This window comes from Heptranchias perlo, chromosome 9 (genome assembly GCF_035084215.1).
Source record: "Heptranchias perlo isolate sHepPer1 chromosome 9, sHepPer1.hap1, whole genome shotgun sequence".
NCBI classification, from domain to species: domain Eukaryota; kingdom Metazoa; phylum Chordata; class Chondrichthyes; order Hexanchiformes; family Hexanchidae; genus Heptranchias; species Heptranchias perlo.
In genome coordinates, this window is record NC_090333.1 from 64911954 (window position 1) to 64924058 (window position 12105).

At 34.7% G+C, this 12105-nt stretch overlaps 2 protein-coding genes across 3 annotated transcripts in view; one reads left to right on the top strand and one right to left on the bottom strand.

Annotated features, from left to right (window-relative positions):
- cdc73 (cell division cycle 73, Paf1/RNA polymerase II complex component, homolog (S. cerevisiae)) overlaps positions 1–12105 on the bottom strand; it is a 323327-nt gene that overhangs the window by 176748 nt on the left and 134474 nt on the right. The gene's annotated exons all lie outside the window — the stretch shown is intronic.
- On the top strand, positions 25–11760 carry LOC137325049 (beta-1,3-galactosyltransferase 2-like). 2 transcript variants are annotated; one of them, XM_067989748.1, is made up of 2 exons: positions 25–565; positions 8767–11760. In XM_067989748.1, the coding sequence occupies exon 2, from the start codon at positions 9126–9128 to the stop codon at positions 10398–10400; it is 1275 nt and encodes a 424-aa protein (XP_067845849.1). In that variant the 5' UTR covers positions 25–565; positions 8767–9125; the 3' UTR covers positions 10401–11760. The 2 variants fall into 2 exon arrangements, with proteins under 2 accessions (XP_067845849.1, XP_067845850.1); XM_067989749.1 differs by having other exon boundaries at positions 25–319.

Below are 12105 nucleotides of genomic sequence, written 5' to 3' on the forward strand. Positions count from 1 at the left end.
ACTGACGTTTCCTTCTGCTATCAGAGGACGGAGTCTGTCAAAAGCAGCTTCTGTCCTTATTTTCACTTGTGCTGCAAAAGCAGTAAGCTCATCAGACCAAACTCACCCACTGCTCACAATCATGCCTTAGCTGCCTAGCAACCCAAAGGAATGGACATAGCTCCCCTAATATGCCGTGCACAACTGAAGAATCGGTCCATGCACACGGCAGTTGCCTTCTATTGCTGATGTCTCTAAGACCTGAAGTACCAGAAATACAGCTGAGGATTTCCAGACTGCATCATTTGACTAAACAGCTGACAAAGTGCTCTCCAATGTGGTAAGCAACCGTCTTCAAAAGTGAAAGCAGATCCTTCCTCAGTGCTTTTGTTAAGGCAGTTCTGTGTAATGAACGGGCAGCATTGAACAGGCAGATGGACAGACAAAAGTAAAGATTAAGCGTAGGCTGAAATACTCCAGATATGCGCATGTTCAGCGGCAGCCTCTTGCTGGTATGATGGCTAGCCAAAAACATGTTTGCAGCCGATGTATGCATCTCTACCCATAAAGGGCCCGACAAAGGAAGGTATGTTAAAGCTTATTTGTACTAATCTTATGCTTTAGGGTTGCCTCGACAACAAGAGACCCATTGTTCAGATGCAGGAGCATTTGCGTTTGAGCAATGAAGCAAAACTGAACAGATTAAATTTACTGTTTATTATAGACTATAGTATAAAGAAAATGGATGACAACAGCTTCAAAAAAACAGTAGAGGAAAATTTGTTTTGAAGTGCTACCTAAGAATAATTTTAATTATCGGTTTAACAGCAATTTCCTATATACAAGCAGCTTGAAAGCCCAGTTAAATGGCTTTACTCTGATGCCACATGCTGTGAGCACTGAACCATCAAAACAAAAAACTAGATATTGACAAGTCAAATTATATTTGTTAAGCAGCACAAGTGGGGGACAAAATGCTGGTTTACTATTTTATTAGGGTTAATCTGTACAGGTATAGTACTGTTTTATTCAAGACCAGTGTAGCCTTAATTATGACATCATGGAAAGGGCAGACTGCTTTAAACTACCAAAACTAAAAGCATCTGACAAACATCAAAGCCAACAGTTACTTATGTTTACAATATACACAGGCCCATTCTAAAGAGTAGAAAAACCTAGCATAAATCCTTAAATGTCTCTGCATGATCTGTGACAGTGTACATTTAATTATATCTATTCCGAACTAGATGAATTTTTGTTTCCATTTTTCCAATGATATAAAGTATAACAAACAAATGGCAAATGTCATGAGCAGTTCTATTTTAAATATGCCAGGACTTGAAAACATGGTCTCTGCTAAATCTTATTCAAATGTTGTACTGCAGTCAGTGTTTGGCTCAGACATCAATCAGCAGACTGCAATGAATCATTAAACAGTTTTAAATATAAAAGCAGTTGCTGTGCCGAAAGCAATGTTACTTTTTAATAACATCACGACACAACTGAACATGCCTCTAAGTAAAAATGTAATGACATTTAATAACTAACTCCTGAGCTTTACTGGCTTTTATGTGGGATTCATGGCTGGTCGCATTTAGAAAGAGTCTGAATAAAAATAAAAATGTGCGTGCACTATTTTATATTAAGAACATGTTGGGATTGATGGGAGGTTTTAAAAATTTCATTGCAACTTTGTAGGTGTTATCTGAAACTGTGAAATAAAAATATTAAGTAAACGTTACTAGGGGACAGTTACTGTGAAACCTAGCTCATATACGCTTAGCACTACCACCTAGTGACAAGCATTGCAATAGATTCTCAGTAAATATAAAAAGTACTATTAAATAGTAATTGATTAATCTACAAAACAAGACTAATATTTGAATCCAGAGTATTTCTGAGAATCACAATACCAGAAATAGATTATTTTGCTGCATTAATTAAGACCATCATAGTAACATTTGCACAATCTCAAAAAATGCGATAGATTTTAAATAACTTCCAAATTTTGGAATGTTAAAAAAAGTTACTTCAATGCCCCAGTGAACTTGAGCATTTAAAGTTCACTGGGGCAAAACCAAAATCAGAAACTAACACAATCATCTACTGTATATTAAAGCAGTTGCAATATCTGTATGGCCCTAACTGTACGATGTGAACAAAAGCTGTTCAATTACAACAGTTAAATCAGATAAAAATGTATCCCTTAAAGATTGCAATCAACATATATTACTCAGAGACCTCAACTTTTTAACAAAAGAATTTGCACTCATTTTTAATTAAATAATTTCAATTGTTCTGTTAGGGAAATTTCCAACCTCTGTATACTTAAGATGGTGCCAATACCCCCAAATTCAACAAACAAACCACTGTAGCTACATTCAACTGAAAACAATAGATGTAGATTAGAAATACAAAGGTACTGAATTGACAAACTTTTTGAACAACTGTTAACAGTTTACACATTACTACAGTAAAACTAATTCTATTTCCATCTGTTAAAGCTCCCAATATAAACTGGAATTTTAAAAAATCCAAAAGCAAATAATAAATAAAAATACAATATGCTGCTGACTAGATCAGCAGCTTCCAAAAGTTAACTAATTATAGTATGGAGATTTGGTCAATGTAATTTAGGGGCTCATTTGTTCTCTACCTCCTGTACTTCCTGTTCACAGAATTACAGTGGCTTCTGCTGCCCTTAATCCTATGAGGACTGTAAAGGTATTTCAACATCAGAAAATAAAGTTTTTAAATCTTGAGTTAATTTGTTTATTTAATTCATACTAGTCTTGGAATGTTTTATACTTCATTTTTCAACTCAAAGTTATGCATTTTTCAAGTAGAGCAAGTCACTTTTGTAAATACATTCTACTCCTGATAATTCAGTTGTTTTTAATGCTAAAAAAGTTCGAATCATCCACCAATTTGCATTAAGTAATGTAAATAATATGGTAAAGTGGAAATTTTGTGCTAAGAAAATTTGATATGATCAGTTAATTTGATTGTGACTTCAAATTAAGAGTAGACTAAGATTAAAGAAAAATATACATTTCAATAGTGAAAGTGTTAAATTTAGAGAGACTATTTTTGCAGGAAAATTTGATACAACAGTTTTTTTTCCCCAAAGTACTTCCAAAAAGGGACATCTTCCCAGTCATATTTATTGCAGTATATACTCAATGGCAAATGAACCATTATAACAATACAAACATTTTCTTGTATCAATGAACCTTCTTGCCATTCGATATACTGTATGTAATACCTTTTGTTGTAAGTGCACCTTTCTCTCCTTCCCCTGCCCCTCATGTTATGCAATTGGTTTTCTCTCTTTCAGCTGTTAAAATTATCAATTTTTAAATCACAACATACTAAAAGACATGTTAATCATCTAGCTAAATGTATTATATAGAGATGCTAGTACTTTACACCTATAGTGCAATCAAAAGGTTTTGTGAAATAAACCAATGAACTTTCACATTTTTGGTTTACGACATCTGATCAACTCTTTGATTATGTTCATATCTTGTAGCACATTCCCAGGTAAACCACTAAGTGCCTTATGGCAAATGCTACAAACTGTTCAATAATTCACCAGCATCTGCAGCATTAAAGCCAAAGGCAGCTGATGCTACTTCCAATAAATAGTTTATCTCAGCATTTAACTCTTTCAATTATAAAGCACTTCTACATCAACCTGCTTACTGGTGCCAGAAAATGTCAACAGAATTAAAGGGCTCTTAATCCCTTAAGTCATTTCTTCTCTGTATACAATGTTTACCTTTCACTTGATAACGCAGTCTTCACACCATTTCTAGTTGTTTGTAGTTATTTCAGTGGACTGCAAAGTCAAGCAATATTGACACAGCACATTTACATCAGCTTCGGCAGGTTCAATGATTGTCAAATGTGACCTTTTAAAATTATAGCAAGATGACCCCCCCCAACCCCACCAAAACAGAGGCTATTAAATATATCTTGCTTGCTACCAAATTAGTAATAAACAGAATATTAATAAGTTGTTTCAGCATTTTTATAATTCTTTCTCAAACCCCTAACCATTTACTTCAATCCATGTATGTCTCCCCATGCAGGATGTCATTATGGACTGTCGCTGATTTGTTCCCAAGCTTGTCTCACTCTGTACAGGGGTGGTGCACTAAAAGCAGCACAGGATTGGCTCACCACCCTAGGCTCCTCTCGTATTGCCCCTAATGAAAAAACACATATTTCCGAATACAAAATGGCAAAGCCATTTATGGAATCATGAAAAATCCACATCCAACCACTCAAAGCACTGGCATGCTGCACTATCCCAGACTGTTCAGAATGCTTTTGAATCCATATTTACTTTAAAAAAAGTCAAATCAATTAATATGTTTCAATCATTTCCCCGGTGTGATATACTTCGATCTAAATCAGTTCTGAATGGAGAACCAGTAAAACAAAATGATGCCAGGTCATCCACTTTCCTCCCACTTTATTTATTACTATATTCATTCTCAGTCATGCTCTACATGTTGATCTTGATTAATTTTTCAGTAGTTTTTGCACTTAATATAGTGTGCGCGAGCAGGCCTTATGTTATTAACATTTCATACACCAATACACAACAGGGTACCAAAAAGAATTTTTAATAGATGGACACTTGTATTCTATATCCTGAAAGTAGGAACTAAAGGGGGAACCATCCTAAGTGAATGCCTTCAGTTTGGTTGATAAGCTTATGATCTATAAAGAAAGATATCTAACTGCAAAGTCATTTACATGCACTAATTGGCAATGTTAATATAATTAGCATTTTATTCTATTCTCAGAAATTAAATCAAATAAATGTTAATACCAGTCTCTTAAAAGACATTTCAAATCCAAGATGGACATTCGTAAAACTACAGAACAAAATAGATTTTTTTTAAAAATTCTGTGCTGGGAGACCTCTCACGCCTCAGTGCAAATGCACGCCATGTGCCCCACAGACAAGAAAGCTCTCTGGTTCAATTCCCGGGTTAAGCCGAGTCGGTCAATCTCGGCTTAAGGTCAGGAGGAGGCAAGGGACAACTGATCTCAGTCCAAGAAAATAAGTATCATGCAGGTCTCACTCTCCTTTTGTGGAGGTCAGTCAAGGAGAGGATAAGGGTCAGGTGTGATCCTCTCTTCCCCCACTGCCATACCGTCTAGGTTCATACATGAAGACGAGTAGTCAGTTATTTACCAGTGGGTCATCCCAGCACTAGGAATCATATCCTAGCAGAAGTTGCCAACTTCAGGAGTAGGACTGACAGAGGAGTGATAAAAGATCTACATCAATTTCTTGTAATTCCCAACCGATAACTGTATCTTTCAATCAGTTGTTTTAAAGTGTTTGAATGCACCCTTTGCTGCTCAGCCCATTACAATTTTACGCACTCTACATTTTTTTTTAAAACCACCAAATTTATGCATCAGGGCATTTCATACAGAGGGTCTACTAAAATTAAGTTTAATATTAGCTTAATGTCAAAGAACAGTAGAGAAAAATAATTTTCACAGAGAGGTCTGTCCTAATGGACTATACAAGCTCATTTCCACTCAAAGAAATATTAAGCATTAATAATTTGGTATATATTTTTAAAAATGTATTGCAATGTTACATTGAGCCAGCAGCTAAATTACATCAACCATGCTTTAATTCATTGCAAAAGATATAGAAAATAAAGGACTGAATCTGCCATTAGAGATCAAACAAGCCTGCCACAGAAGCCAAGGCAACATAACAACAATCATCCATTTTACTTGGCATTTCTTTAATTATGTCTCTGTATTTTAAATAACCAGAGATTGAAGTCATTAATCTATGCAACATATTCTATGCTCACTGGACATTTCAGATTATCCCCAAATTACCGAGTTTTGGTTTGGAACTGAAATTGTACTGGAGCCAGACTGACTTCAATGATGGTTACTTCTAAGATACAAAATGTTTTGTTTCATTATCTAATTGCTGAAGGTGAGGAAGTTTCCAAAGTGAACACTTTTGAAACTGCCTCACCCCTACCTATTTAGAGCAACCATTTAATCATTTGAAAAAGATTGATAACCAGGCTTGTCAGCTGCTCACAGAAGTCACTGTTTGCTATTGCTGCCTAAAATACATCGGCAAAGCTTCAAAATATTAACAAGTTTTTTTAATTGCAAGATTTTTTTTTTAAAAACAGGTTTTGACTGACAATTAAGCAGGAGGATTTGTGTGTACTCAGAGTTAATCCGCACTTTGTTAAAAGCTAAAGAAAACTGAAGTTAAACCATAGAGCTCCAGGAATTTCTGCCAGCCTAAAATAGAGACATCACAATTTAAAAGTACAAGGTGATCAACAATTCCGTACAGCAGTAAATGGCTGCCTTCGGTCAGTGGAAAATATCCAATTGAGACTCAACTTTGAGTAGATTAAATAAAAATGAATTGGAACTAGAAACTATAGGTGTTTAACATTGAGAAAAAAAACCTATATTAAAAGTTCTTTGGAGCCTGGATTTCCTTTTCACTATATTCCCACAAATAAATTTCTCTAATTTCCACTAGTATTAAACTGTAATTTATAGCCCATTTTGGCCTCTTAGAATTGGGCTGCTAAACTGTTAATATTCCTTTTGTAACAACTTTCTGGTAAACATTAATGAATTAGCTGTTACATTTCTAATGCAACTAAAAATTTACTAATCATATACACAACACTGAAGTTTTCCAACAATAGTCGAACCTCTGCCTATTATTTCACACGGCATAAAAAAAACCTTCCACTCAAATGTTAAACGTTTCTTGAGCTTTAAATATTTTATGTAGAATACAATCCCTATTCTATGCAAGTGTAAACGTGCAAATGAAACTAAAAGAATGGTCTATTTATTGAATATACATGTTCTTAAATAAAATCCTTGTGTATAAAATCGCTTACTGAATTTTCACAACAACATGAAGAATAAACCATATTTGTATCTTGATTCTTAGTCACTTATCTACCTGCTCAATTTAAAGTTATCCTGATATACCTAGGAAAACATTAATTATTCTTGCTCCATCTAGCTACATTAAGGCAAGTGTACTGAAGGGATAAGCAGGGCATCAAGTTATCACTGTATTGATTAAAATGGCTAGAGATTAAGACTAAAAAGCATTATTTTCACATGCACATTCATAACCACAGATATGGAAATTGTATTTTGAGGGCATCTTTATTGATTGGACTATGAAACTATAACAACTGGAGCAAATGCTTTAACAGACAACAGTTTATTTGTTTCATCCATTAAACTTAGCTACCGAATGCATGTGAATTCATTTTTGACTACAGATCGCTGAGATACTGTCATATACTGTACAAAAAGTATAGAGAAAGTATTAGACTTTCATAGAGAACTTGTTATCCATTGGTGATTTTAACAGAAATACTGTATTGTTAGTTCAGTGAACACAGTTCTACCAGCCTTTGTTTTTAACTTTTACAAAACTGTTAAAATTCAGAACTACATTCCTTCTAGCCAATGTGTCAAAGATTTCTAGTGACAGTAAGACTATATAAAATCAATGTTGACGTAAAGAGCTCAATTAAAAAAAATACCTAAATGAGGACACCAGAGCTGGAATGGATAATTCAAGAGTCAGGAAAATATTGTTAAGGGCTTATAAAAATATTCAATAACATTGCTATCAACGGCAGGTTAAAATCTGTATTTAGTCTGTTAAATATTGTCAAAAGCATTATGCTGAGATTATAGGTGTTAACCTCTACCAGATACTCAATGAAAGATAAAATCTACAGATTTTAGATAGCTACTTATGAGTTCCTGCAAGTATGAGAATAAGGCTGTAGTTCTGTTTTTGTATGAAATGAGGACTGCCTATGCTTCATTTCATCAGTAGCAATACTAAACCTGTTTCTTTGTATTATGAGTCAAGATGTAGTAAATCATTAAACTCATCATGCAAAAATACTAACCTAAAACTTACTGCAACATTGCAAAACTATTCTTTTCAACTTCATAATTCTTAAGTAGAGGATTAAAGGTGAGTGACAAGTAGATATGTTTATCATCTGCTAGTGTTCAGAGTCTGCAATGAAGTTACCGAAGCCTGAAAATTAATTTTGACAGGTGCATCTTCTCATTGACTTTCAAAATGCAGTACAGGTTGACAGAAACAAGCTAAGCAGTGCACTATGACTAACACGATTCTTTTATAATCAACCCTCCACAGTCTGCCCTATTCAAGACTTGACTGTTTTCTGTAAAAAGCCTCTTGATTGATTAGCTAAAGTTGAGGAAGGGAAGGCTGATATCAATTTTAGCTAGCTTTTAAAATCTTGCTTTGTAAATATATACACACATCCATTTTTTTTAAAAATAAATTACGATAAATATTTATTGCTATACAGAAGGAACACAGATCTGAATTTAAATTATTTTATAAAAATTCAAAAAGGGCTAGTAAACTGTAACAATGCAGTATTGCACTAAAATAATCCACAACAGATGAAATATTCTCTACATAGCAAAATTTACAGTTTTGCACTTTCAATATGTAGAATAGAAACTCTCGTACCCTGATGTAGATACGTGTATTAAAAAGGATTAAAAGTTGTTCCATTGCAAGAGCCCAGCACAGTAATATGGACATTAAAAGAGGAATTTTGATATTTAAAATATAGTCAAACATAATGAACAATTTCTACTCTGTCAATGACCTGAATTTAATGCAATGTTTATAAGTTTGAACCATAGACTACAAATTATAATGACTCGTTTGTATTGCAGTTTCCTTCTGCGGAATATTAAGAACAAAGACTCGGGAAATTTGGATATCAAGTGCTATCCACATTTACTTAAATAAATATGTTGTTTCAATGGAACTTCTAACTCAACGAATATTCATACTTAAAGATGGATTACTTACTGATTTAACTTGGATGAGCTGATAAAAGGAAACAGGTCTGCAATAGGCCAAATACTAACTTGTCCCACTTATTTTCTGAAGAACAGACACCAATACAACAAAAAACAAGCTCCTAGAGCACTTTAATAAGGGACAACCTCAAAGAACATGGTGTGTAATAAAGCACAGCCAATGTGAGAGCAAAATAGGCATTAGGCATTGCAAATAGCCCTGCTACAACATGCTTCAGTGGAGAAGACGCTACTGCTGCCTAATGAAGATGACCTGGAATGTTAAACGGTCTCTGTTTCGTACTCATATTATTGCACTGATATGCCTTGTGTTTTTGTTTGCAATGTTTCTGTTCATTAATCAGCATGACTGGGTAACTAGCAAAACTTGGTCAAGAGAAACTGGTTATTCTGTTTCTCATACAATGAGGGGATTCAGGTCACCAAAAAGTACTACCAACCAGAGCACAATGAGGAGCATTTGGAAAGAGACTGCTCAAGCACACAAGATCCATACAGTGAATTCTAGCACTGCACTTTCTCCTCCAGATGTAACAGGATTAGGGGATGTATTGAGTGCTAATGGAACCATATACAGTGAAAAGAGAACAGGGTATATACCCCATCACCAATACAAGTACATCATTAATGAACCAAACAAATGCGAAGGACAAAGCCCATTCTTAATTGTGTTGATTGCAGCTGAACCTGGCCAAACTGAAGCTAGATATGCCATTAGACAAACCTGGGGAAATGAAAGCATTGCCCCTGGATTACGCATGGTACATCTCTTTCTCCTAGGTTTTAGAAAGGCTGGTGGCAACTTTCAACAAACTTTACTGGAAGAAAGCAGACAGTATCGTGACATTATTCAACAAGACTTTCTGGATACATATTATAATCTAACAATTAAAACTCTGATGGGAATGAACTGGGTCGCAACATACTGCCCGCATGCCTGGTATGTTATGAAGACTGACAGCGACATGTTTGTGAACACGGAGTATTTAATAAACAAACTGTTAAAGCCTGTGCATCCTCCACGTCACAACTATTTCACTGGATATCTGATGCGTGGTTATTCCCCGAATCGTAACAAAGATAGCAAATGGTATATGCCTCCGGAGCTCTACCCAAGTGAACGCTATCCAGTTTTCTGTTCGGGAACCGGTTATGTTTTCTCTGGTGACTTAGCTGAAAAGATTTTCAAAGTCTCTTTGAGCATCAGGCGTCTGCACTTAGAGGACGTCTATGTTGGAATCTGTCTTGCCAAACTAAGAATTGACCCTGTGCCACCACCCAATGAGTTCCTCTTCAATCACTGGCGAGTTTCTTATTCCAGCTGTAAATATAGCCATCTAATTACCTCCCATCAGTTCCAACCTAGTGAATTAATCAAATACTGGAACCACTTGCAGCAAAACAAGCACAACGCCTGTACCAGCATGGCAAAAGAGAAAGGTTACAGAGGACATGGCAGGTATCGCACAAAGAAAGTTCACTGATGACAAATCTGAGTCCAAGATACCCAATCTTAACTGTATTGTAAATGAATTATCCAAGCATGTACAAAGACTATGTATGAAGCCGATGCAACATTCCAACGTTTATGAAACCTTTATTAGGGTTGGCATTTTTCTCTTAATTCATCATTTCAAAGTTAGCCTCTCAGAAAAAGTTGTGAGCATACTACGGGCAATAACTGATGTTGTGAAGTTTATCTGCTTTTGGAGTTCTTAGCTGACCAAATGTCTATGTAAAGCAAACTTGAACTTATTTTAGGCAATGCAAAGCACAGAACCTCAGTGAACTATTCTTACTATTTAACTGTGGCAACGATAGCTAATCTAAAAATAGAATGGGGTTCAAAATTTTGTTGTTAGCTGTACAAGTTAAACTGTGTAAAGTATTGTTCAACCTTGTAGATAGGAGCTATTGAAGGAATGTCACTTGAGAACAGTAAAACAGAATTGTTTTATAAAACTACAACCTCAAGAACCAATACTGAAAGCTTTCAAAGTTGCAGCATCTTTTACTTCGTCGAGGATTGCAAAATTATCTCCCTACATTATACTACGTGTTACAAAGTAGATTGTTTAATCCGACAGACAACAAAAACTTTCATAGAATAGTGCAAACTGAAGAGGCTGCTTTGTGAATGGAACAGTATCAATTCTCCCAACATTGAAACCAACTCTTCCCTTAGATACATAAAGGGACACATCCAAACCTGAATGGAAAAACAGTAAGCTTGAATATAATTATGTAACTTTTCTCTCATCTAAAAAGATAGTTCACCAACTTTTTTTTGAGGGGAATGTTTTTTTCCTTTTCTGTATTATTTACTGTAGTGGAATGCTTCTCCATACAATCATTCATATTTCTTTTGAAAAGTCCTGGATTTATTTCTAAACATCTTTTTGTGGCATACTTTGCTTGCAGGAAGAAATAGAAAACTCCTATTAAATATTTTTTTAACTTGTCTATTTATTGAAAATGTTTCATTTTCCTCAGTTTCTCATGCTCTCTCCCCTCCCCAGTTAAGCAGAGATTTTGCGACAGTGCCATTAAAGCTTTATTACTGTAATCATTAAATAATTCGGCTTTAACAATAGACAACAGAAAGAGGGTATAATAAGTCAAAAAATCTAATTTTCCTTTTAATGTTCTTATCCTGTTGACAACTATGGTTCTCTGTTTTTTTATTGTATTGAAAGTTCTGTTGTGTAATATTGCTTTCTGCTGTAAATTTATCAATATCAGTGTACAGCTCTAAAAAGAGGAAATGATAAATTTAAGGCTTGGAAACCCATTACTAAATTACTACTGAAAACTTGTGTTTGATGGACAGTATTAAAGTAACTCTGGAATGCAACTAAAATGTGTTGTGTCATAAACTGAAAGGCATCACGCATATCTATGGATATATTTTTTATACAACACTCATCAAATTTAATTGCCCATAACTCAAACATAATTTGGTGGCTGTGTAACTTTGATCGGGTCTTCCTATTCATTTCACATATTCAACAGCTAGCAGCCTCTATATTCACTAATGCGAACCACTTTAAAGAAGTTCTGAAATAATATAAATGTCACCAAATTTTTTAAACTAAGTTTTGGAATATTTAAATGTTTATTTCAGTATTTTTTTTAAATGCGAGATTTTAGCAAAACCCTAAATGTAATGAATCTTTGAAAAAATCCAAC